Here is a 27,027-nt window from a genome sequence, read left to right as displayed (position 1 = left end):
GGAAAAGAACGTCAAAAACAAGCTTCCACACTGGATTGCTAGAGGCAAATGCTGACCCGAACACAGATAAAGCAGGACAATACAGAGCTTCCAGAAGCCTAATAATGAATCCGTGCATGACTCTAATGAGCGGTGTGCAAAAGTAGGTCCATGCTTTTATTTTTCCTCAGTGTCTGGCTGATAACTCCAGTTGCACGGACGCTTCCAATAGCTTGTGTGATATATACTCTTAGCTCTGGCAGCTGGCTTCACACCATCCAATGGCATTTGCTCTGACACTGCTTAAGGGTTAGGGTTCTGCCCCTTGGCCCTGCTATGTCAATTCACAACTAGGATTCGGGTTTCTCAAAGCCACCTAGGGACGAACAGTGCCCTGGTTCCAGTACCACCCTAGCTTCTGAACGACGGAGGAAAGGAGGGTGGAAGCCAGCGCCGCGCACGCGCGTCAACCCACGCAGGCGCAGCCTCTCTCCTTCCTGATCTCTCACGCCCACCTCCGGGAAGTCGTTCCGTCCCGCCCTTCGAGAGCAGAAGAGGAATATGATTGGACACTCTGGCTGTCCATCAGACTGGTTTCTCTTCTGCTCTCTACTATTGGCAGCCGGGGTAAAGGCCTGTGGGCCAACGTCGGCCTACTCCTTCGAGACTGAGAGCCACCGCGGAAGCCGCTATTGGCGGAGTCCAGGGACCGCGACTGCTCACTTCCGGCGCAGGCCTCCACGATTCCTCCCCCTCCCCCGCCGTCGCTCTTGGCCTTCCCACCCCCCGCCCTTCCACCATGGCCGCCTCTGTGTGGTGTAGGGAGAAGCTGGTCGTCCGTGTCCTCCTATAGCGCTTACTGCCTCACCCTCACCCCCTGGGGGCCGGAACCAAAGGAACCTCGCTCCCCAATCCTTGGGGCATCAGCCAGGAAGGATTCCTACCCCCTACTTCAGGGGCAGGACTCCTTTTCTCCCCCACCTCCTGAGGTAGAAACTTAAGGTTTTCCCAGCTTCTCTTAGGGTCAGAAGCCAGAAAGGGCTCCTTTTCCATTTCTTCAGGGACAGAAGCCTCTCCTACACTTCCCGTAGGGGCGCAGACCCTTAGCCCTGCATACTTAGGAGCTAACGGCGTTTCCTCAGCACTGCCAGTCCAGAGGCACGACCTAGAGGCCCGCCTGCCTTCGCCTCCTGCACAGGAGCGCTCTTTCGGAGAGGAGGGACGAGTGCAGAGGCCAGGGACCCTTACCCCCTATCCCGCCTTGTCCCTCTTGCCCCCCATCCTTGTCAGTCCTAGATTCCCCGTTTCTAGGACTTCCTACCCATCCACTCCCGGGCCTTTTCCCGTCTCCCGGCTGCAGCCATGGAGTTACAGAAGGGAAAGGGGGCAGCAGCAGCAGCTGCTTCGGGAGCAGCGGGAGGTGGAGGAGGAGCGGGAGCAGGAGCCCCAGGAGGGGGGAGGCTGCTACTTTCAACCAGTTTGGATGCCAAGGATGAGTTAGAGGAGGTAGGTGTGGGGGGTGGGGAAGGGAGTTAAGAAATGGGGATGAGGAGGGATACTGGAGCGGATGGGGGGTGGGGGTGGGGGAGGAGGCCTTAAAGTTTTTTCTAAGACAACACAAACACTGCTCCTGACTTCCTGCTCCTGAAGGAAGAAGTGTGGGCCAACTTCCTGGACAGGTTGTCATAGCAACAGCAGCCACTACTGTGAAAATGGGTGGAGGGGGGATGTGTTGATGAGGAAGGGATGTAGCATCCAGATCTACTGGATTTATTTTTGACATTCCTTTCACATATAGGCCACAGCTATAATTAATATTTAACCCTGTTTCAGTAGGGTCATATATTGAGTAATGTATGTGTGTGTAGGTGTTTTGGGGGGTGGGTCTGATAGGAGCTTGCACTAGACCTTGGAGCCTCCTCTTAGATAGTGTTGACTTCATTTAGACCCTCAGTTGCCGGTGATGTTAAGTGGGCGTTTAGAATGAGTGAAGACCTAAGGAAAAGTGAGTTGTATTTTGTTATGGGTGAATGGGACCTAGGGGACTGTCCTTCACAACCAAATGGCATACACACAAGGGAGGGAACATACAGATGCTGAGAAAGAGGGTAGGGTGAGGCGATGCCTTGGGCCCGAATAGGGATTTTAGACTACTGAATAATTGACCCCTCCCCCCACTTGTTCCTCTTGCCCTGTCCCTGACAATCCAGAGTTGATCATTTATCCCTTTCCTGTGACGGTAAAGCGTCTGTCTGCCATGCAGGAGACCCGGGTTCTATCCCTGGGTTGGGAAAATCCCCTGGAGAAGGAAATGGCAGCCCACTCCAGTATTCTTGCCTGGAAAATCCCATGGACAGAGGAGCCCGGTAGGCTACTGTCCATGGGGTCGCAAAGAGTCGGACACGACTGAGCGACTTCACTTCACTTCACTTCATACATGAAGAGACATACTTAGGAATATGAGACTGAGAAGTGTGACATGATGGCTGGATTGTTTGTAAGACCTAATACATTCAACTCAGTGGTTATCCGGGGACGGGACAAGTAAATTATTAGGCTCTTCACGGGCAATTTCCCTGCTTCTGACTTTGTCACGGCTCTTGATCAGATGTTAGAGGGTGGTCAAGCAGATAGGTGGAATTCATACTGTAAGTTTGAAGGAATGTTGGTTCAGATGCAGGATGGCAGAACACATACAAAAAGGAGCTTTGTGAATCAAGAAGCACCTGGACAGCAACCTTGTGGGTTATCCATCAAATATGTCTGTTCACAGACACACTTTCCATCATGCTTCTCCCTTGTAATTCTGTATGAGATGAATCAGAGTTTGTCTTCTGTTGTTATCAGCTAAGGTAAATCCAATTAGGAACATAAAAAATGCTTCTATTTTTTGAGTGCTACCTGTTGCACTAACAAGGCAGCTAACAGTGCTAAAAGTAATGTATTCCCGAAACAAATACAAATGACTGCCAGAATTGCCTGGCATTTTAAATTATCTACATGTTTAGAAATGACCACTGTCATTGTCAAAGTATTTATTGAGCCCTGGGTTCTAGCACTAGAGCTCTAGAATTGTAGCAAGAAAATCATCGATTACCTTTGATCACTGCAGCAGTTGGGTGGAGGGGAAAAGACCCCAAGGGTAGTGAAACCCTTGTTTATTTCCCACCCTGATTGCCGGAAGGGTCATCCTGTTCTAATTTGTACCACAGCATCCTATTCCTTGAGGAGTGACATGTTTGCTAGCAAGTGAAATAATATGGCAAAAGGGGATCTCATAAGGGATGAAGCATTTATTTTCTTGCTCTTTTGGACTGTCTGAGAGTGAACTTTCAGCTGTTTCCAGAAAGAAGGGGGAGGGAAGGTCTCCTTTTTTTCTTGATATCCTTTGTGCTTTAGATGTTTCTCAGCTTGTCTTGGCCTTCCTCCTTTCCTTCTATGCCCTTTGTCCTTTGCATCTGAATTTTCCAACATGCCTTACCAGTTTCTAACCTCGTGTGTGGCTCGCACTAGATCAGAGTGACTAAGGTTAAGACTTACTGGCTTCTTCTCTGGGTCTTGTCACGCATCTCCGCACTCAAAACCTAGTATTGACTGATCTCTGGTGGTTCTGGCTTGGTTGTTTGCAGCATAGTCCCACCTATTGCCCAGGAACACAGTAGGGAGACCCAAGGCCTGCCTTCCAGAGGTTATCATCTAAAGACTGAGTTAACACTCAGAAGAAAGGTAAAAACAAAAACCCAGTGAGGGTTGCAAAGAGACCAGAGTCAGCTGGACGTGATGAGGAAAGGCCCTTCGAGGCCTGGAGTGTGAAGTGCTGGTGAGGAGCATCACAGGCAGGGGCTGTGACCCTTCTACCCAAGGGACCATGTGTCGTATCCTTTCTTCTCTTTGGCCCTGTTCTTTTCTTTGAATGGGGAATTCTTGCCCATCCCCATCCATATTTGAGGAATGAGATAAAAATAGTGCCAAAGATTGGAGGCCATTAGAACACGTAGCTTCTAATTTCACAAGCCTTCAAAGCTCCTGGTCGACCACTCCTCTGTGGAGAAGGACCCTGTCCACTTTGAAGCAAGGCTAAAGGCAGGGGCTGTGGCTCAAACAAGCTGGAACCTCCTCTTAAGCTCTGGACAGGTCTCAGTTTTGCATTTGGTTAGAGGTATGTCCCTTCTAGGTTTTCTCCAAGGCGCATCCAGTCTGTGAAGATTCTCCAGGGAATGGGCTTTGAGTCATTTCTGATTTTTTTCCCCTTAAATCCTCATTTCACTTACAAGTGACTCGGTTGTAGAATACTTGGAACCCAGTTTGTTCAGTAACCCTGTACTAATGTGAGTCCTTAGGGATTTTGTAGATCAGATCATATCTTTTCCTTAAGCCTTTGAATTTTAGTCTCCGAAGGCCACTGACTTCCCATAAGGGGACAGTATTTAAGTATTTATTATTGTTATTGTTTAGTCACTAAGTCATGTCCAACTCTGTGACCCCATAGATTATACCCCTTCAGGCTCTTCTGTTCATGGAATCCCCAGGCAAGAATAGTGGAGTGGGCTGCCATGTCCTCCTCCAAGGGGTCTTCCCAACCCAGGGATCAAACCTGAGTCTCCTGCTTGGCAGGCGGATTCTTTACCATGAACAGCCTGGGACGCCATTAAATAATATAATTTTTAGCAAACTGTATGTTACCTGGAGGAAGGAGGAGACACTGAGAGGTTAGAGCAATCCTCAGACTTTATAGGCTCCAGCTTCAGGTATATACTCGCAAACTAGAAGGCCTCCCTGCTTTCCACCCGCTCTCCATCTACTGCTACTGTCATGGAAACCATGGTAAGGTAGTCTTAGTACTAGAAAAATTATTTTAGAAGCTCCTAGAGGTGGTAAATATTTACTAAACTCTCTGAGGTGCTGTCGTGAAGGGCTTACTCTGAACGGTCATTCTGCCAGCAGTTGTTGGCAACTTCATGTGTGGTTCCGTCTTTACTGAGGGCCTCGGTTGTCCAGGGGAAGCAGGGGTACAATCTAGTAAGATTGTAGGGATCTGGCTTTCTACAGCCCTCTGTGGAGGTGTGGTCCTCCAGTCACTCTGAATGATTTGTAATTAGTTCACTCATCTCTGTTTGGAAAAGAAATTTCTGTAGTTCAAGAAGAGCAGTATCCTTTATATGTTTCTATTGCCTGGGAAGAACTGACCCTCATATTTGTTTCCTCATTGCTTTTATTCACCCATCCAAATTCTGGACTCTCCCATTTTCTACATCCTTAGTTAGGCCTCCCTGTTGCAAGATGCCAGTTTTCTTTCTTGACTCGGCAGTGACCCATAGAAATGAGTCAGACCTCTGAGTGGAGCTTAGATACCGAGGAGGGGCCTAGAGAAACGTGGTTCAGTGCAAGGGCTCTGTGTTACATCACTGGGAGGAACTAGGCCGGCCGTCCAGCTTTGCTCCCGGATCTTGGTGCAGGGTCCATCTGTCAGGCCTTCTCCCCTCTCCTGTACTCTTTCCTCTTCTCTCACAGAAGGCAAAAGTAGGAGAGGAAGCTTTTCAGCCTGGTTAGGGATTTACCAATGTCCTGTGTAGGGCTCAGTTTTCAGGAGTCTCTGAGGACATGCCATTAAAAGTGGCACGGAGCACTGAAGGGGGGTCTGGTCCTCATGGATTCAGTTGTGTGATCGCTGGGCTGCTTCACAGATGGAATAGAGTCTGATTCAACTGAGGCTATATGCTAGGTGCTTTCACGTATGTTAACCTTGTTTAGTCCTCAAAGCAACCTTATATGGGCTCTGTCTCTTATTTTTTTTAGGTGAGAAAACCAGAGTATTATAAGTAAAAGGTTAAGTAAGTTTTGATAATTTAAGTAACTCACCTAAGATTAGCCTAAGGCTTTCAAGTGGTGGAGGGATTCTCCTCTTCCTTGCTTGTCCATTGGCTCCACAGCCAGCTGCTCTTTTGACTTCTCTTGCATCTCTGTTGATTCAGCAGCAATTTCTTCCTTTTTATCACAAAGTGATGTCTAGGATTTTATGATGCTGTGCTGCTGCTTACTCACCATCTTCCTCCACTCTGAAAATGCTTGTTAACCTAGGCCGGGTAAGGAGGGTCTCCCAGAGCGCCCAGCAAGAACAGCCTAGATTTAGCAACTGGAGGAACTGATAACTGCCTTAGATGAAGAAGGATAAGACTTAAAAAGAGAAAATACAACCTGAGGTTATTTTCTTCCCTCCCTTTATCATATAGGAGCTGGACTAGGTAATGATGGATCTCAGAGATTGTGGGAGAGGTGGGTTGTGAGATTTACAGCTCAGCTCTTCATGTGATCTCACAGCTCCTTTTCACAAGTACACAGGTGCTGTTGATTAAGGCTAAGCACGCTGATGTGACCTAATTTGGAGGATAGTCAGACCTGATGTTGGACAGTGACGTTGTCAAACCTGAGCAGCTTTGGGCCTAATTTAGGTTGAATTTTTTTTGGCTCTGGGAGCTCCTTGCCTTAATACTCAGTTCTACTCTGCTCTTAGGTAGGGATGGATGTAGACAACTTCAAGATGATGGTCAAAGGAGAAACATGATGGTCTTTCATTCTAGACCTCTTTCCTATGTCCTTATTTGTCAGTAATTCTCAACAAGATGTTTTAAAAGACTTAGGAAGTAGTTTAGGTAGTTTAGGAAGAGGCTCACTGACTAATATGAGAAACACCTTGTCAATATTTTCTTTATCCTTAGTATTAAATGCTTTGAAACAGGATCTGTGACTTAAAATCTCCTTAGAATATTGAGCACATATTGTGTTACAGAGTTTGCCTTTATAATTAAGAATGGTCCTTGGTGCATGCTGGTGCTAAGTTGCTTCAGTCGTGTCCAGCTCTTTGCGACCCCTCTGGACTGTAACCTGCCAGGCTCCTCTATCCATGGGATTCTCCAGCCAAGAATACCAGAGGGGGTTGCCATGCCTTCCTCCAGGGGGTCTTCCCAATCCGACCCAGGGATCAAACCCTTCTCTTTTTTTAAAAAAAATTATTTTAATTGGAGGCTAATTACTTTACAATATTGTAGTGGGTTTTGCCATACATTCACATGAATCAGCTATGGGTGTACATGTGTCCCCCATCCTGAACCCCCCTCCCACATCCCTCCCCATCCCATCCCTCAGGGTCGTCCCAGTGCACCGGGCCTGAGCGCTCTGTCTCTTGCATAGAACCTGGACTGGTGATCTATTTCACATATGGTAATATACATGTTTCAATGCTATTCTCTCAAATCATCCCACCCTCACCTTCTCTCAGAGTCCAAAAGTCTGTTCTTTGCATCTGTGTCTCTTTTGCTGTCTTGCATATAGGGTCATTGTTGCCATCTTTCTTAATTCCATATATATGCATTAATATGCTGTAACGGTGTTTTTCTTTCTGACTTCTCTCTGTATAATAGACCCCAGTTTCATCCGCCTCATTAGAACTGATTCAAATGCATTCTTTTTAATAGCTGAGTAATAGTCCTTTGTGTGTATGTACAACAGCTCTCTTATCCATTCGTCTGCTGATGGACATTTAGGTTGCTTCCATGTCCTAGCTCTTGTAAACAGTGCTGCGATGAACATTGGGGTACATGTGTCTCTTTCAACTCTAGTTTCCTCGTGAACCCTTCTGTTTTTTGTCTTCTGCATTGGCAAGCGGGTTCTTTACCACTAGCCCCACCTGGATTTTAATACAGTGCTCCTCACCTTTGTTTCACTAGAGACCCTGGAAGTTTTAGTTTGGCCTTTTGTTCTCCACTAGTTCTTTTCTTTCTTACTCTCACCTTTTTATTTTTTATTTTTTAAAGTTTAGTTTTTAAGTTTTTGGAGGGACATTTCAACCATGAAAAAGTAGAGAGAGTAGTGTAACTGCCCTGGAGCGATCACTCTGCTTCAGTGCTTACCAGTACGTGGCAGTCTTGTATCTCCCTTTATCCAGTCTCCTCTGGATTATCTTGAGGCAAATCCAAGGTATATCATTTCATCTGTAGGTATTTCATATATATGTTTATGAGAGATGGACTTTTTTATTTTTAACATAACCACAATAGCATGCCTAAAATATTAATAATTCCTCAATGTAATAAATACTCATTGTTCAAATCGACTGTTTCATAAATCCTTTTTTTTTTTTTTAAGATTTCTTTTTTCTCCTTAAGTTTCTCATGTGCTTTACTGGGTTTCTTGTTTTGGGGGGTTTTTGGGGGGGCTGTGTGGCATGGCTTGTGAGATCTTAGTTCCTGGACTAAGGCTTGTACCTGGGCCCACAAGCATCAAAACAGAGACTCCCAACCACTAGACCACCAGGGAATTCCCATAAATTCTTTTTGTAAGTGTTTTTTTTCAGATCAGTAATCAAACAAGGAGCACACATTTGTTGCATTCAGTTGACATGTCCCTTTAATTTCTTAATAACTATTTTAAAATAATTTCAAACTTATAGAAAAACTGTTAAGACATAAAACTCTAATACTCTTCTTCTGGACTTACCAGTTGTTAACATTTGCTGCATTTGCTTTTCATTTTGTATACATATTAACCTTTTGAGAATAAGTTGCAGCTGCATGCCACTTAAGATTTAAATACTTCCAGGAATATTTCCTAAGAACAGGATTCTCAGTTACATAATCCCTGTTTTATTATCTAAATTGGAACATTTAACATCAGTATGTTACTATTACTTACAGTACATATTTACATTTTACCAGTTGTCCCAATAATGTCCATTATAGCAGCCCAGAATCACACATTGAATTTAGGTGTACTATCTCTTTTATTCTTAGTCCTTCCCCTTAAATACTTTAACAGGCCAGTTATTTTATAGAATCTCTCAATTTGGGTTATCTGAAATTTCAGCTGTCAGTTTGTCTCGTTACTCGGGATATTAACTCCGATTGCTTGGTTAAAATGTTATCCTCCAGAATTCCCTTCAGTTATTTTCTCTTTAATTAAGAAGTATTTTGAGCGTATGTGACTATATACTCTTGTGAAAGTTTCACCTCTAGTTTTAGCGTTAATGATACTTCCCTGAACCAGTTATGCTTCCATCATTCCTTCTGTGTTTTCAGTTGGCATTCCACTGTAAGGAAGAGCTTTCCCTTCTTTCTTTGTCATGTGTGTATATATCAGCGTGGTTTTGTGAGTCCTTATTCTGTTCAAGGAGTTGTCATTTTAAGTCTTTTTTTTTTTTGGCCTGCCACATGGATTGTGGGATCTTAGTTCTCCAACCAGGGATCAAACCCAGGCCCTGGTAGTAAAAGCGCCAAGTCCTAACCCCTGGACCACCAGAGAATTCACTTAAGCCTCGTCTAATACATGAGGTTCCCCTTCCCTGCTTTTCCCCTTGCAGTTTATTTATTTATTTTTTTCCCCTTGCAGTTTAAATGTTAAAGAAACCAGGAAGCCTGTCATGGTTTACACTTTCTGGATTTTGCTGATTATACCCCCATGGTGACTTGACTTGTAAACTGGTAGTTAGGTCTAGAGATGTGGTGTTCAGTCGCTCAGTTGTGTCTGACTCTTTGTGATCCCATGGACTGCAGTACGCCAGGCTACCCTGTCCTTTAATATCTCCCGGAGTTTGCACAAACTCATATCCATTGAGTCAGTGGTGCCATCCAACCATCTCATCCTCTGTCACTCCTTCTCCCTTTGCCTTCAGTCTTTCTCAGCATCAGGGTCTTTTCCAGTGAGTCGGCTCTTCACATCAGATGGCCAAAGTATTGGAGCTTCAGCTTCAGCATCAGCCTTTCCAATAAATATGATTTCCTTTAGGATTGACTGGTTTTATCTCCTTGCTGTCCAAGGGACTCTCAAGAATCTTCTCCAACACCACAGTTCAAAAGCATCAATTCTTCAGCGCTCAGCCTTCTTTATGGTCCAACTCTAACATTGGTATATGATTACTGGAAAAACCATAGCTTTGACTATACAGACCTTTGTCTGTAAAGTGATGTCTCTGCTTTTTAATACACTGTCTAGGTTTGTTACAGCTTTCCTTCCAAAGAGCAAACATCTTTTTAATTTCATGGCTGCAGTCACTGGCCACAGCAATTTTGGAGCCCAAGGAAAGAAAATCTGTCCCTGCTTCCACTTTTTCCCCTTTTGTTTGCCATAAAGTAATGGGACCAGAAGCCAGGATCTTGCTGTTTATCATGTTGAGTTTCAAGCAAGCTTTTCATATTCCTTTTTCACCCTCATTAAGAGGCTCTTTAGTTCCTCTTCACTTTCTGTCATTAGAGTGGTAGTATCTGCATATCAGAGGTTGTTACTTCTCCTGGCAGTCTTGACTCCACTTTGTGATTCATCCAGCCCAGCATTTCACATGATGTACTCTGTACAGAAGTTAAATAAGCAGAGTGACAGTATGCACCCTTGTCATACTCCTTTCTCAATTTTGAACCAATCAGTTCTTCCCTGTCCAGTTCTAACTTGCTTCTTGACCTCCTATAAGTTTCTGAGGAGACAGGTCAGGTGGTCTGGTATGCCCATCTCTTGAAGAATTTTCCAGTTTATTGTGATCCACACAGTCAAAGGCTTTAGCATAGTCAGTGAAGCAGAAGTAGATGTTTTTCTGGAATTCCTTTGCTGCTTCTATGATCCAATGGATGTTGGCAATTTGATCTCTGGTTCCTATGCCTTATCTAAATCCAGCTTGTATATCTGAAAGTTCTTGGTTCACATACTGTTGAAGCCTAGCTTGGAGAATTTTGAGCGTTAACCTTGCTAGCCTGTGAAATGAGTGCAATTGTGCCTTAGTTTGAACATTCTTTGGCATTGCCCTTCCTGGGGATTAGAATGGAAATCGACCTTTTCCAGTCCTGTGGCCACTGCTGAGTTTTCCAAATTTGCTGGCTTATTGAGTGCAGCACTTTAACAGCATCACCTTTTAGGATTTGAAATAGCTCAGCTGGAATTCCATCACCTCCATAACTTTGTTTGTAGTAATGCTTCCTAAAGCCCACTTGACTTCACACTCTAGAGCCAGGATATCTGGCTCTAGATGAATGATCACTCCATTGTGGTTATCCTGGTCATTAAGGCATTTTTTGTATGGTTCTTCTATGTGTTCTTATCACTTTTTCTTAATCTTTTCTGCTTCTGTTAGGTCCTTACTGTTTCTGTTCTTTATCATGCCCATCATTGCATGAAATGTTCCCTTGATATCTCCAGTTTTCTTGAAGAGATCTCTAGTCTTTCCCATTCTACTGTTCTGTTCTGTTTCTTTGCATTGTTCATTGAAGAAGATCTTATTGTCTCTCCTTGCTCTTCTCTGGAACTCTGCATTCAGTTGGGTATATCTTTCCCATTTTCTCTTGCCTTTTGCTTTTCTTTTCTCAGCTATTTGTAAAGCCTCCTCAGACAACCACTTTTGCCTTCTTGAATTTCTTTTTCTTTGGGATGATTTTGATCACTGCCTCCTGTACAATGTTACAAACCTCTGTCCATAGTTCTCTAGGCGCTGTTTATCCGATCTAATCCCAATGAATAAATCTGTTCATCACCTCCACTGTATAATCATAAGGGATTTGATTTAGGTCATACCTGAATGGCCTAGTGGTTTTCTCTACTTTGGAGATGTGACGTGATTTAAATTTTTAAAAAGCTTTTTTGGGACCAGAAATATGTCATAGGTGATGGTATGAAGGCTTCTAAATTTTTTTCTCACCCCTTCACAGAGATTGGAAAGATGTATGAGTATTGTGACATCGATGACTACTGGTGTCTCAGAGAGAGAGGCCAATGATGCCCTCAATGCCTATGTGAGTATAATACTCTCTTTGAACCCATTTCTGCTTCTTTGAAAGCTTTTAGACATAATCAGAAAGATTGGAAAGACTTCAGTGTTTAGGAGCTAGGGGTTGAAGCTAATGTCTTGGTTTGCTGAACCAGGCTTCCCAACTCCTCTCTGTCTTTCCTAATCTGGGAGTCGCATCTCTTGGAGCCTTGAAAGTGAAAGTGAAGTTGCTCAGTTGTGTCCAACTCTTTGCGACCCCATGGACTGTAGCCTACGAGGTTCCTCCATCCATGGAATTTTCCAGGCAAGGGTACTGGAGTGGGTTGCTTTAGGCATCATTAAATAACAACTTTAAAAAAATAACTACAGTTCTCCAGTGGCTAATTTTCTTTATAAATCATCCTCACATATTTGATCTTTTACATTTCTGAGGTTGAAGGATTTAAAGTAATACATGGAAAGGACTTAGAGTAATTTCTGGCACACAGTAAATGTTCAATAAATATTTATTGTTAGTAATTGTTCTTATTATGTCTTCACCTTACACATACCCAGGGGTTCAGTGATTTGCCCAAAGTCTTGACTATGTTTCTTTGCGGCTCCCTCTCTACTAAAGACTGTTAAGGTGTGGAGTAGGGTTTTCCCCCCCATTTCAAACACTTTATTTTCTGCCTCTGGCCTTCATCAAGCCTTGGAGAAAGCAGTATGGATCCATCCTTTCTCTCCACCTCTCTCCTAAAATAGATGCCCATCACTTTTAGCTGATGATTCTCCTTTGCAGGTTACTCAAGAGTCCCAAGTTTTCTGGGAGCAACTGTGCTTAAGAACTTTTCTCTTGAGTGACAGCTAGTTTTTTCTTTCCTCTTATCCCAGGTATGCAAAGGCCCCCCGCAACATGAGGAAATCTGCCTGGGCCTCTTCACCCTTGTCCTTACTGAACCAGCCCAAGCCCAGAAGGTAAGACTCCCTACTCTGGCCCCATATTCCCTTCTCAGATACGATCTGAGAGAATGGTGGAACTTTGGTTTAACTGGTTTAGTATCAGACCCTTGGACCAGGGCTGGATCATCTTATTCTCCAAATATAGTTACAACTCCCTTTTCACTTAGTAAATGGGTCACTTTCTTACTAAAGTCCTTCCTTTCTCTTCAGATCCTGAAGGTAAAAGGCAAGAAAATGCAGTTGTGAGAGTGAAAAGGGATTTAAAGAGTTTTAAATTGTAGATTTTTGAGTCAGGGCTGAAAGAGTTGGGATTTAATCCAGAGACTGTGCTGGTCTTTGTTGCTGCCCACAGGCTTTCTCTAGTCGTAGACAAGGGGGTACCCTCTAGTTGTGGCACACGGGCTTAGTTGCCCTGAGGCATGTGGAATCTTCTGGACCAAGGGTCGAACCCATATCCCCTGCATCGGCAGGCAGATTCTTCACCACTGGACCACCAGGGAAGTCCTAGAAAGCTTAATGTTAGGTGATGGCCATAATAATGTAGTGATTAAGAGAAGACAAATACACTGGAGTCAGACTTCGGGAGGAATACTGTATGAAAACTAGTCTGGAGTGCTTCACAAATGGAAGAGTCTCTTTTATGTATTGATATCAATAGAATGGTTTAAGAGAGATCCTTCCTTGAGGTGAGGGACTGAGCAGGATGTTCTCTTTGGACTCCCTTGTTTCTATAATAAAGTAGCAAAATCCTGTCTTTTGCCTCTCTGGATTTCCACTTTCTGTGTCCTTGAGTCTTGCGTGATGGTTTAGAGACACTTGTTCTATCTGGCATTAACTGCATGACACTAACAGAGAAGAGCTTGGTGTGGGGGAATTCAGTTTAATCCTTGCCCCTTCCTTGAACAAAGGGAGTGGGAAAGGAAACAGTCATGCTGTGTCCAGCATTGTGTTCGGCTCTATCCGAACATTTAATCTTCTCAGAAAGCCCATGTGAAACTGGCGGCTTTGTTCCCTTCCCCCAACTGCTCTCAGTGTACCTATAAGAAACCTGGAGGTTGTTTGCTCAAGGAGAACCAAGGGAACAGCGTTCTCAGGGACAAGGACAGGATGCCCATGGTCCCCTGGCTTAGCTGCTTGCGGTCATGGCAAACCTGGGGTGAGGGTAGGTGGTAGGGCAGCGAGTATTGACAAGTCCCTGGTTTCCCAGGCCATTTCTGGGCTGGGACATTATTGGGTTAAGTTGGCGTTTCATTTTCATAGCAAGTTTACATTGAGAACCTTAAAGACAAATGAACATCTCCAGTTTGGTGGTGTTGTTAATCAGTAATGTGATCCACCCCAGCCTCGCTGTTTTAAAGAAAGTGTTGACAAAGATGGAGGTGAAGGGTTGGGGTTAAGGTTTAGTTTTCTCTCGTGTGAGTTTTTATACATACAATTAAAACCTTATTTAGTCATCTCAGTGCAGATTCGTCTTGCCCACTGGTTTTATTTGTGTTTCAGGTGAGATCTGAATCAGCTAGGGTAAATCAGTAAATCTCAGTGAAGAGGGCAGGGCCCCATGGTATTTCTACCTCTTTGCCTGACCAGTCAGTGGGAGGTCACAGGGCTCTGCATTATAAAAGCTTATTATGTCATGAATTCGGCCACCCAGCCATGACAAAGCACTAGAGCACCTTGTCTTCTTTTTGCCCCATGAGCGTGGCCCAGGCCCTCTCCTTGGGTCTTGTTGGTTGACAGGGTTGGTTGCATCAGTTATTTTCACACGCTGAAGGCTTCCCAGCACATCCCCTACCTAGGAGCCTCTTCAGACAAAGCGGGGAGACTGGGAATTAGGAGAATACAGTTTTAGGCAAATGAGGAACTATCAGGTATGACTCATTCAGAGGCCTTGAGCCAGATCAGAGAGTGGTGGAAGAATCTGCCCCATCTCCTAGTACTTTATCCTTCTTCCTAAACAGGTGATTGTCTTACAGAATACTCTGTCCTGCAGAAGTTGTGGGTGGGTGTAACTGATAACTGATCCTAACACATTGTTTTAGGCTTCAGTTTAAACCAAGGGGAGTGTTTCCTAAGGATTTACTTGGAGTTAATTCTGTCTCTGGAACAGAAACTTAGTTAAGGAAAGAGCTGTCAGGTGTTGGCGGAGAGTGGAATATAGGTGGGGTGGATTTTGTTCCAGATCTACCTTCCTAACTTGCAGCCTTGTGTTTATATTCTCTGAGTTTATTTCCTATTTGATGTCCAAACTGAATCGCTGGGAGCAGGCCAGGCTGGGGGACTGCCGTGTGGTGGGAGGCTAAGTTGAAGGCCTTAACTTCTGCTCCGGTTCTAGTAGTCAGGGGATAAAGGTGATAGGAAAGGATTTAACACTGATGCCAAGGTCCTTCGTCACCAAAGATACAACACCAGGCCCTGGCAGTTCTTGGTTCAGGTGCTTCTCTCGGCAGATGGCTCTAGAAAGAAAGTTGAGGGCTGTGAGGGCCGAGGCTGGAACATCACTGTTCCCGGCACAGGACAGGTATCCTACCTCAGCACCATCCTGTCACCTTTCCTCTCTTTTGGGACCCTCTGTTTCCCACTGAGTCTTTCCACCCATCTACTTATCTTCCAAGCCAGTCAGCACACTGGCACAGAGTTTGGAGAGACAACTGGCACCATCAAGAATATGATATGATGTGATCCTCCTGGTGCCCGGCTGCATGCATTACCAGCAGTTGTGGTTAATAAGGTCCCAGATGGAGCTTGGAATTAGGCAGCCAGAACCTACTTGCTTTGTCTGACCCTGCGTCTCCTGAGGGGCTGTCCTTCCCTGTTAGGGTCTCTTCTGCATCTCTGGGATTTCTGCTTTCCTTTGAATAGAAGGAAACAGCTCCTCGCTTATTAGTTGTGTCTCTGTCTTTGGCCTGACATAGGTCTCCCTTCTGCCTCTGCATCCCTCATCCTCTGCCCATCCTGTGACTCACTCCTCTAGGGAAGGCTCCAGGGCTGAACCACATTTACTGACGAGCAAGTTGGCAGTAGTTCACTGGCTTCTCTTACCTCTTGTTCCCTTGCTCGTACTTTTGATCTCCCAGCCCTCCCTCTGGCAGATGGAGTCAGAGGATAATCAAATTCTCCTTTGAGTATGAAAAGTTTATGGCACATGGGGGAATCTCTAAGTATTTGTATTTTCATTGGAATGCTTATTTGACTTAAGGATAATAGAAGAAGTGGAAGTAGGATAGCTAATCTCTTAGGAGTCCCTAGACACACCAAGTCCAGGGAGCAGCTGGTCTTGAGGATTACTTCTCTTTTTCTCCTTTTTTAAAAAAATTTTTATATTTTTTAAATTTTTTGGCCATGCCACACAGCATGTAGGATCTTAGTTCCCAGACCAAGGATCGAACCTGCACCGCCTGCATTGGAAGCTCCGAGTCTTAACCACTGGACGGACCGCCAGGGAAGTCCCGGAGTACTTCTCTTTTGAACACTTAGGATGAACAAGTTTAGGAATGTAGTAGTCTAAAAGCCACTGTGAGCTCTTAACCTCCATCCCCAGCAGCCTCTTCTCCTTTTAGTTATTTCTGACGATAGTGTCAGGATGATTAAGAGCTTGGAATCCAGAGTTGGACTGCTGGGATTTGAATCTTCCTCTTATCTCTAATGTAATCTGGGGCAAATTACTTTAACCTCTCTGTTCCTGTTTCCTCATCTATAAAAACAGAGATGATAATAAATAGGGTGACTATGTGATTCGGATGCAGCAAGTAGAATATAAAGTTTTCGCACAATGCCAATGCATGTTCCCTGTTATAATTGCTATTATTATTAATGCTGTCCTTGCCACTGGCCATCCGAGGTTGTGAGATACTGCCTATCTATAATTTTGCCCTTTGTGCCGAGACCCTGACAGCATAGAACCCAGCAGGCTGAGGAGGTTGCTAATGAGGTCCCCTAAGGTAGTCCTCCAGGAGTCTGGTCTCTTTAGAGAGACAGGGTGAGAGAAACAGGAGCTCTCAGAGGAAATTGGCATGCATTCCCTTACCTCCCCCAGAGTTAGATGTGCTAAAGGACCCCTCCTTCTTCAATACTTGGTGGAAGTAAAGGGCAGCCTGGAGAAAAGAAGAAAGATGCTTCGTTAAGGAAGTTCGGTTTGGGTCTGCCCTTTCTTTCCGGGATCCTGGTCCATGGATCCTCTTTCCTTAATACTCCTAGCCCTTTGTTTCATCTGGCTGTGTCAATACAAGTCTAAAAATTTCTTTGAGATCCTTTCCGGCCTGTTCAACCAAACCCATTCTGCAGTGACCTTTTACTGGCAGATGAAAAGCAGATGGCCTCCACCTGGTTTTGCTCAGCTGGTGGCTTCAAACAGTGTGACGCTTCCCAAGGAGGGAGGTAAGGGGACAGGGATCCTTTCTTAGCAGGCTTTTCTGTCTTACTATAATAACTCAGTCCCTTATCCCCACCCTGAATGACAGAGCAAGGGATAGATTTGGGATGGTGGAGCCTATGAAAGGTTTGTGGAAAGTCTTTCCAGAGTGGAAAGTCTTGTGTTTTGGTCGTTGAATGGTAAGCATGCCTTCTAGAGCAGAAAATTTTTCACTGCCACTTGTATCCCATTGGTAGAGGCTAGGGGGCAGGGGGCCCCCTGTGAGTGGGATCAGGAGCCTATCCTTAGCTTGCTGGCTGCTCACAAACCTCACTTCTTACAGTGTTACCGGGACTTGGCTCTGGTGAGTCGTGACGGCATGAATATTGTTCTGAATAAAATCAACCAGATACTCATGGAGAAGTACTTGAAGTTGCAGGATACCTGCCGTACTCAGGTAAGGCCAGAAAGAAAAGAGAGATCCAGCTCAGAGACATAACAGAAAATGGATCCTCTCCTAAGGGGAAGGGAAGGAGGAATCGGGGGTAACACACCTCTGTCTTTGTACACCTAACTTATAAAATGACTGGATTAGACCCTTTCTCAAATTTACAGGCCCTTCTCTTCATATGTCTTTTTCTCTCTCCTTTAGTTGGTGTGGTTGGTACGGGAACTAGTGAAGAGTGGGGTTCTGGGAGCCGATGGTGTTTGCATGACATTCATGAAGCAGATTGCCGGTGAGTTGGATGGCAAGAGCATAAAGAAGAAAGAAGTATGCACTATGCCTAAGTCCAGGCAGTGGAGAATGATTGAGTGCCTAAGGGACTTGATTCCTGGACTGTTTATGTTCTTTCCTTTTGACCCAGGCATCTTCTGGCCACGTATGTTCCACAAAGAAATTGAAAAGTTACAGGGGGCCTTTTGGAGCAATAAGTCTTGCCTCATTTTCCTTCCTGCCAAACTTGAGGCCTGATAGAGAATATTTAGCCTGTTGTTGGCCTACTGTAACCAGTCCTCACTCTGGGGTTTCGTGGCCTATTGGATCAGGAAGAATCTGGAAGGAATGGGGGAGAAGTAAGGGTAAAATAATTGGTTCTCATCTCACTGTACTTTCAGAGCCCCCGACATCTTCTCTGGCTCCACCTCAATGTCCTAAACACTTAGGCCCAGTTTGAGGGACAAACTATGTCACAGAACAGACCCTGACATTTAGGCTTCGTTATCTTCAGAGACATCTGTCTGAACCACTGATTATCCAAGAGTCCTGCCCCTGCTACTTCTCTTCCCAAGATTACATGTGTTTGTGCAAATATGACCCTGTCTCTCTACCTCACCATTGCTCCTCGGTTCTTTGCTTCCTCTTCAGGATTTTATATAACAGTGATACTCCTGTGTATAAACCTTAATCTACGTGATGTGTGACTCTGTAAATTGAATTTTTACATTAGGACCTGGGGCAAGGCATAGCGTTGTTGTGCTGGCTATTTTTATCCGTTCTCCTGGCACTTTCTTCCCTGTTTGGCACTCCTAGTCCCCACTTCTGATCCTATGATTTTGATCTGGCATTACTGCTTGTTTAATTCTGCCCCAGGAAGTTTCATAGCAAGCACTCGAGACTGTGATACCTGGAGACCAAAAGCCTTTGGCCTGTCTTGAGCTGAACACAGGATTTGGGACATCCAGTGGCTGGACTGCAGCTGTTGCTTGCCTCCTGGACTTGTCAGGCCCTATTTGAAATGTCATCTGTTCTTTCCAGCTGTGGGCTTTTCATATCTCCTTCCCAGACATTCCCTTTTAGGGGTCAAAGTAATCCCACTGCAACCCCCTGTCTGTGGAAAGTAGCAGCTCTGATTTCTGGAAAAACCCCAAACCTTCCCTTCCCGTCTCTCTGGAGGCAAAGAGGGAAATTGTAAAGCCTGACAAAACAAAGACAGTTTTTTCAGCCCTCAGAGCATCAGGGATGGGATAACAGTCAGGGATGGAGCAGTAAGAAGGAGAAGGAGTGTGCTGGCTGAGCTGAGTCACTAATCAGAGCCATTCTGACTCTCTGTTTTCTCCCCCTTTGATCAGGTGGGGATGTTACGGCAAAAAACATCTGGTTGGCAGAGAGTGTTCTGGATATCCTGATGGAGCAGAGGTAGAGTCTGTCGTGAAGGGGGGGCAAGAGCTGGATGCGGCCACACTGGGTATGGGACGCAAGGGTGTGTGAGGAGCTTTTAGTGGCCCGAGAGCACCATAGGTTAGAGGCGGTGAGGTGGGGGAGGGAGCAGCCACGTACTGGTGGCAAGAGACGGAATTAATGCTGTGCTGTGGCCCAGGGATGAAGGAGTGGGAAAGAAGGTTTTTACTAAAATACCTCAGAGCCCAGGAAAAACTCATTTCATCTGATAAGGGTTTATTTTTGATCCAGACCTCCATGGAATGTTTATCTTTGGCGGGAGGTAAGGGAGAATGAACTCAGCAGAGTGGGGCCAGCCAACCACCCAGGCCTGGCAGGTACCCCTGTTCTCCCTTCCAAAACTGTCCATCCTACCCATGCCCTCCTTTTGTTGACGTGGCACAGGGGGTGGTGAGCATGAGGAGGTCACTGAGGCCATTGGTGCGGAGGGCATGAGATCCCTTCTCCATCAAAGTAAAGGACCAGAAAGGTTGAGGGCTGTTGCATATTTGAGCTTGTTTGGGTGTGAGGCCTACCTCTTGGTCCTGTGGCCTCACTCTTTCTGTTGCGTGATTTCAGAGTCTGTTCCTGGGAGAGGACACCACAGTAGTCACATGATTGAGACGGCTGATAGTCTCTGTATTTCCAGTGGTTTAGAAGAATGGACCTCAGCCCTTCACACTTGTGAAAGAGATGGCTGTGTTCTGTGCGCTGCGGAACGGGAGAGCTGTGCCAGCCCTGCCGGCCAGTGCCACCTAGTGCCCCGGGCCTGGATGTGCAGCCGCAGGTGCGGTGGCAGCACATGCTCCATCATTGGTACCAGCGCACAGCACATGAGCTCCTAGCAGTTTCTTATCAGATCTCTGTTTGTCTTAAGTCACTGGGCCTTCCTAACATCCTGGGTCAGAGGGTTTCACTTTGATCTTTCTCTTCATTACCCCATCCCATGTCTCAGATACATTTATCACCTCCACTAGCAATCTTCCTAAGAAGTGGTTTTTCTAATTTTGTTCCTGGTGCCGGATACCTTCTGTTCCCATACCTTAAAGCAGAATTTTTCTCATTTGGGCAGTCAGAGCACAGTCTTACTGTACAGGTGTCAGATAACTGCCCTACCTTTTCTCCTGCCCTCCAAAAAACTTGCATCGTTTAATGCACATGAATCCTTAGAACTTTAAAACTGTCCTCTTTCACACCTTCTTTCCCACTCCTTCCCAGGTCTTCTTAGGGGTGTGGAATTAAAAGGTAACAGGTCGGGGAGGGGGACCCACCCGTGGCTTTGGCTGCTGCTTTTACTCTGTGAAAGGAGAAGGCCAGAGTCTATTAATTAGGTGGCTTGAGGCCACCTTTTCCGGAATCAGGATGTTGCCTGGTTGGATTAATTAAACTCCCCATCTTTTTCCTCTGGTTCCCTGTCTTCCAGCAGGGGTGCTAAAACACTTACAAACTGCTTGTTTAGGGGAGACAGCTCCCCAGTTTTGGTGATTTGAGCCAGCGTTGGAGTCTTTGAATCTCCCTACAGTTTCTTAGTACTCCTCTTCAAGCAACAGCAATTTCTTAGTACTCCTCTTCAAGCAAAAGCAATTCTTCCATTACCCCCTTTTCTCCAGGAAATGTCTAAAACTCCTAGTAAAATAGGCTTTGCCATCCAAAATCATGTTCTTCTCTTCAGATTATGATTTAAGGCAGGTGACTCATTGACTGGGAGTGGGATCAGTGGCCAGAACAAATCAGGGGAACATTTGTAATGTGCTGAGCTGGTAATGACAAGCATACCCAGTGTGTTCTGAAATCTCCGCGGTCCTGAAAGGGTCTTGGTAATCCCCAGAGGTCCTTGGGCTGCACTTTAAGAACTGCAGGCTGTGTCCCTTGTGCCTCTTTCAGGCTTAGTGCACGGTAGGCAGTCTGTTAATGTTTGAATGACTGAGTCAACAAACTTATTTTATTAGAAGTTAAGTACTTACGGGTAGAGATTGCTTTCATTTAGCACTTATCTTTATTGGGCACCTGGTAGAGTGAGAGGAAGTTGTCCCCACCTTAGCCAGTTAATAGTCCAAGATAGATAACGACAGCACGAGTGAGCAATTAAGGAACCAGAAACTTACTCCCAGTGCTAATCATCAGCCATTTCCCAGGCACTGGAGCCAAGTGTGGGGGTAAATTGGGTGGGTCTAGATGGAGCGCAGGTGCCCATGTCTTCAGTGTCTTCCCTCCCTGTAGGGAATGGGTACTGAAGAGCAGCATCCTCATCGCCATGGCTGTTTACACATACCTCCGCCTCATCGTCGACCACCACGGGACCGCCCAGCTCCAGGCCCTGAGGCAGAAGGAGGTGGACTTCTGCATCTCACTGCTTCGGGAGCGGGTGAGGACAAAAAACCCGTAGGAAAGGGAGACCCAGAAAGGGATACCTCTCGTTAGTTCTCTGGTGACCTGGGGCCAGAGATGGTGGTGGAGACTGAAGGTGGTTCAAGGTCTGCTGTTTTTTCATCACTGTAAGACAGATGAGGCTAGCAGGGTGGAGAAATCAGTGTGGAGCAGCCCTAGTTCCTGTGATGGCAGAAGATGAGATGGTGGTTGGGTGGCATCACTGATTCAATGGACACGCACTTGGGTGAACCGTGGGAGATGGTGAGGGACAGGAAGGCCTGGTTTGCTGCAGTGCGTGGAGTCACAAAGAGCTGGACACAACTTAGGGACTAAACAACAACAAAGCCCCAGTTACTTTAACGCTGTTGGTTACACTGGCATCCTGGGGACTTCCCTGGTCAGCTTCACGGGCGCTGTCACACAGCACGTCCCAGACAGAAGCTGTCTTGTGTTTCCACTGCTACGTTATCCCCACCCGCCCCCTGCCTGCCGGGGTAACTGCCGTGGTCACGTGGGATAGTGAATTGTCCACTGTCAGCTCTCCCAGGAGAGGCAGATCCTAGAGTTAAAGCTGTCTAACGCAGTAGCCACTAGCCACGTGTCACAATATAAGCTAAAATAAATTGACATTAGGGACTCCCTGGCAGTCCAGCGGTTTGGACTCTCTGCTCCCGGTGCAGGAGTCATGGGTTCAGTCCCTGGTTGGGGAACTTGGGCCACACATGCTGCACAGTGTGGCCAGGAACAAAAAAGCACACACACACATTGTAATTAGATAAAATTTTAAATTCAGTTCCTTAGTTGAATTAGACACGTTTCAAGTGCTCATTTGCCACATCTGGCAAATGGGTATCCTTCTGACAGCACAACTAGAGGTGCTGTCATTACCACAGAGAGTTCTGTTGGACCAAGCAAGTCCTGGGTAAGGTGTCTGGAGCTCAACTTACCAGCCCTAGCCTTTTGGAATGTTTGTGTTCCTTGACCTGGACTGAAACCATTCTAGGAGGAGAGGGCCACAGATTAACATGACAGCAGTTTCCAGCAACCTCTCCTCCTCGATTTCGGTCCCCAACTTCAGCTCTCTTGCCCTTGAACAGCTTGGAGCCAATCCCTTGGTTCCAGAAAAAATTGTGTAATCCATTCGACCCCTTTCCTCCCCTCCCTGTAACATATTGTTCCTTCCTCCCTGCAGCGGGTAGACAGTTCTTGTTTTTATTCTCTTTCCCGTCTCCCACCACCCACCCCATCTAGTTCATGGAATGTTTGATGGTTGGCCGAGACCTCGTCAGACTGCTTCAGAATGTTGCCAGGATACCAGAATTTGAACTGCTTTGGAAAGATATTATCCATAACCCTCAGGCCTTGAGTCCTCAGTTCACAGGTAAGTAAAGGTTGGGGCATCCTGTCCTTGAGAGGTCAATCGAGAGGGCAGAAGTGGGTGGATAGGAGAGGCTTTGGCAGTCAGGTTTAAGAAGCTTGGGACTGGGCAAGCTCTGCTGGGGACAGCTGGATGTGGGAACGGCGGGACTACACAGAACCATTCATGTTCCCAGACAGTCCCTATCTGGCAAGCTCTAGCTGTCTGTCATTTAAGAAAAAGTGAGATAGAGAGCTGTAATCCTCCTGCTCCTCCTGTCCCACCAACTCTTGGGCTCAAGAGGTGAGCCAATGACCAGTTTCCAGCTTCACTGAGTGTCAGGAGTGTCAGAGGTCAGCTTGTGAGACTGACTCAGCAGAGGCACTGGAATTTGTCCTGTAAGCGAAGGCTCCTCCCCAGGAACTGTGATGCCTCTGAATTCCAAGGATCCAGCTTAGCCAAAATCCTCTGTGGGGGAGGGAGCGTGTCTGTGTGCCTCCCCCAGCGAGGCCCTTTTCATCTCCCTTTTGCCTTCCCAGGGTCCTTATGGTCTAAACAGTGACTGTACAGCTTTGTCCCCAACCTGTCTCCAACATGCACATGTGTGTGATATGTGCACATGTGCACACGTAACACGAGTGTCACAGTCTAGGACTGAGAAGTCAGGAGAGGAGAAGCTAGCTCTGGTTCTGTGTTACGTTGTACTGTTCTTTTATGGCAACATGTACTGAGTTGTTTTAAGTGCCTGCTGTGTGCTAGGCTCGTGCATGTTAACTCTAATACTCAGAACACCCCTGTAAGATGGATATTTTACTTTCCATATTTACAGATAAAGAAAATAAGGTTCAAGGAGATTAAGTAGTTTGCCCAAGGCCACACAGCTAGTAAATGTCAGAGGCAGGATTTGGCTCCAGGTCTGTCTGACTCCACAGCTCGTGCTTATGCCACAACACCACACTGATCCCAGGACCCAGTGGTGGGACCATCAGGAGCAGAAAGAGAGGCTAGGGTGTCCCAAAATTTTCCCTAACTTTCCCACATGTTGCCAACTGGAATAATGTGAGTAGGGGACTCTGGACGGCCAGTAGAAGAAAAGAATGAATACCTCTGGGTCCTGGGGATGGTGGTTGGATGGAGCACATCACTCAGATGCTGGTTAGAACCCCTCTTGCTCGTGTCTTGGAATTTCCCCAAGAGCAAGACCACTGGCCATCGGAACCCGGCCCAGGTGACCCACCTGCCTTCTGCTCCTTCAGGTCTTCAGTCTTCTCCTTTATCTTTCCTTCCATACTTGGTTCAGGTATCCTACAGCTTCTTCAGTCAAGAACGTCTCGAAAATTCCTAGCATGTCGTCTAACCCCAGACATGGAGACTAAGCTCCTCTTCATGACATCCCGGGTAAGCTAACCCACTTCAGCAGGGAGGGAAGCTGCAGGTACTAGCTGCGCTTCTCCCTTCAGCCTGCAGGTGTCTGGTGGAGGGCCGGTCAAGTGTGCGATTGGGCACAGAGCTAAGGACTGGGGATACAGTGTTAAGAAAGACGTAACAGTTCCAGTTCTCAGGAAGCTTTCAATCTGTCTAAAGCAGTCATTAAACCAATACTTGTATACAGATAATGTAATTTACCATTGTGAAATGTGCTTTGAAAGAGTAGAGTGAGAGTGTTCGTTCATTTTGTGAAACTCATGGTTCCTCAGGGTGAGCCATGACCTCTCAGGAAGAGAGCTACGGCCTTTTGGTTTCCAAAGGTGGCTGAATTATGACAGCATTGCTTGAGGAGCGTGTTAAAATACAGTTTCCTGGATGTTACTCTCCCAGAGAATCTGATTATGGCATCTGTATTTTTAACAGACTTTCCAGGCAGCAGCTTCTGTGCAGCTAGTCTGGTGTTAAGGAACCACTGCTCTAGCCAGCTTTCAGTTCCCCAAGTCATCCAGGAGAACTGTCTAGATCTGGGCTGTCCCACCTGGTAGCCACTAGCCACATGTTGCAATTTAAATTAGTTACAATTAAATAAAATTTAAAGTCCAGTACCTCAGTTTGAGCAGCTACATTTTAGGAGCTCAGTAGGCACCACCGTTGCCAGATGTTCTGTTGGACTATGTTGATTTAGTTTTTGTTTTTTTTTTAACCTTTCTCGTCTCTATTTTGGTTGAATTGGGAATAGAAGAGGAAATCTAGATCTTCCCCTTAGGAAAGGTTGCTATTTGTACACACTTAGAGTCCACTTGGAGAAGGAAATGGCAACCCACTCCAGTGTTCTTGCCTGGAGAATCTCAGGGATGGGAGAGCCTGGTGGGCTGCCATCTATGGGGTCACAGAGTCGGACACGACTGAAGTGACTTAGCAGCAGCAGCAGAGTCCACTTAGGGGAAGGACTTGGCTGGAAGAAGGTTTGGAGAATCTCTGTGTTTTAGACAATGATCCTGTTACATCATTCGGCCTAGGAGAGCTTTCAGTCAGTGCTGAGTAGACAGCATTCTTTTTAAATCGAGGAAGAGTTAAATCAGGATGTCTTCCCAAAGGCAGAGAGACTTAAGAGACAATAGGAATTAATGACTAAGTCGTGGGAAGAAATTGAGGTCTAGGTCAAACCTAAAGATGAATGGCGCTCATTTCCCTCTGTCCAGAGATTCCACCCTCCCTTTCTAGCTCTTCTTTCTAATGTTCCCTTCCCCCAAGGTGCGGTTTGGACAACAAAAGCGATACCAGGATTGGTTCCAGCGTCAGTACCTGTCAACCCCAGACAGTCAGTCTCTGCGCTGTGACCTCATTCGCTACATCTGTGGAGTTGTCCACCCTTCCAATGAAGTGCTGAGTTCAGATATCTTGCCCCGATGGGCCATCATTGGCTGGCTGCTGACCACGTGCACGGTGAGGGCCTGGGTGAGGGGTGGAGGCTACAGGGTGGTGACCCTCTCTCCCTGGTGTCCCACACCTCCATGCTTCCTCCTGACTCTGGGCCACTTGACCCCGAAGGGCCCCTTTTCACTCTCTTCCTCCTGACTATCTCCGTCTTTGCCCTGCCTCAAAGTTTACTCACACTTTTTATTTCCCATGTGAGTTTAGGGTTGAACAGTTTCATCTGAACCTTTACTGCCAGTCTCCAAGCCTGGGTTTCTCAGGCATCCCTGTCTTTTCCTGTTAGCTTCCAGAAACCACGTATGATTATTCCTTTGAAGTGTTCCTAACTCACATTCAGGTCTTGTGTTCCTTACACCCTTACTTCCGGGCCTTTTGGCATCAACTCTGGATACTTCCCTTCTTCGAACAGGGTGAATCCACAGTAGAGCCATTTCCTTCCCAGCGTTTCCTCCCTGTGCCTGGGATGGGAAACTGTTCTCTGGCATCTAGCTGCCCTCTGACCTCTCCTGACAGGGTTCCCCCTCCCCTGTCTGACTGGGTCCTTGGAATGTGCTGATTCAGATATAATAGCAAGCTATGCCTAAGGGTCTTCCCTTCAGGAATGTGCCTGGGGAGCTCAGCACAGGCAGCTGAGGGGCTAGTCTGAGTGTTTTAGCTCAGGGGTGATCAGGGGACCCCCAGGCCCAGATGTTCTCCTTGTGGGATCAAGAACCCAGACCAATCCCCAGCCCCTTGGTTGGTGAGACCTCATACACAGATTTGGGTGTCTTCACCCCTGGGGCGGTTCCACCCTGATTCACTAGAAACTTAATTTCGTGGATGGAGCAGTTACGTGGGCCCTGGAATCTGCCTTGGGCTTCTGCAGCGAAGGGAGCTGGTTGATGAAATTAGCCTCTTTTTTTCTCCTTTTTTTTTTTTTTCCAGTCAAATGTTGCTGCCTCTAATGCCAAGCTGGCCTTGTTTTACGACTGGCTGTTCTTTAGCCCAGACAAGGATAGCATTATGAACATAGGTATGTGACTGAGCCCAGGCAGCCACTCCCCAGCCCCCTGCGCCGCTGCCCTGTCTCCGTGGTAGTAGCCGTGAATGTCAGGGCAGCGTGGTGTGGAGGCAGCTTATCTGCAGCAGTTCCGTTGTTCCTCATCCGCGCTCCCTTGACCTAGAAGGAAAATTGCTTTGATGAGGCTGAGCGACCATGCCACCCCCTTCACCCCATAGCCTTACGTTCGGGCTTTGAGTGGGGAGGGCCCAGGCAGAGGAAAAGTCTG

The 27,027-nt window shown here is 46.3% G+C and overlaps 1 protein-coding gene across 2 annotated transcripts in view; it reads left to right on the top strand.

Annotated features, from left to right (window-relative positions):
* Positions 1–705: 705 nt before the first annotated feature.
* Positions 706–27,027, top strand: part of INTS3 (integrator complex subunit 3) — a 39,139-nt gene continuing 12,817 nt past the window's right edge. Inside the window, exons 1-12 of one of the 2 annotated variants that reach the window (XM_027532905.1) lie at positions 770–968; positions 1,340–1,485; positions 11,661–11,744; positions 12,593–12,676; positions 17,353–17,466; positions 17,662–17,746; positions 19,080–19,146; positions 21,388–21,532; positions 22,789–22,918; positions 24,195–24,292; positions 25,577–25,768; positions 26,684–26,771. In XM_027532905.1, coding sequence (XP_027388706.1) covers positions 1,342–1,485; positions 11,661–11,744; positions 12,593–12,676; positions 17,353–17,466; positions 17,662–17,746; positions 19,080–19,146; positions 21,388–21,532; positions 22,789–22,918; positions 24,195–24,292; positions 25,577–25,768; positions 26,684–26,771 — 1,231 coding nt within the window. In that variant the 5' untranslated portion in view covers positions 770–968; positions 1,340–1,341. Of the gene's footprint in view, positions 1,486–11,660; positions 11,745–12,592; positions 12,677–17,352; positions 17,467–17,661; positions 17,747–19,079; positions 19,147–21,387; positions 21,533–22,788; positions 22,919–24,194; positions 24,293–25,576; positions 25,769–26,683; positions 26,772–27,027 lie in introns of both variants that reach the window. The other variant, XM_027532898.1, reaches the window with a different exon arrangement.

Source organism: Bos indicus x Bos taurus, chromosome 3 (assembly GCF_003369695.1).
Source record: "Bos indicus x Bos taurus breed Angus x Brahman F1 hybrid chromosome 3, Bos_hybrid_MaternalHap_v2.0, whole genome shotgun sequence".
NCBI classification, from domain to species: Eukaryota; Metazoa; Chordata; class Mammalia; order Artiodactyla; family Bovidae; genus Bos; species Bos indicus x Bos taurus.
This window is presented reverse-complemented; position numbering and strand designations above follow the sequence as displayed.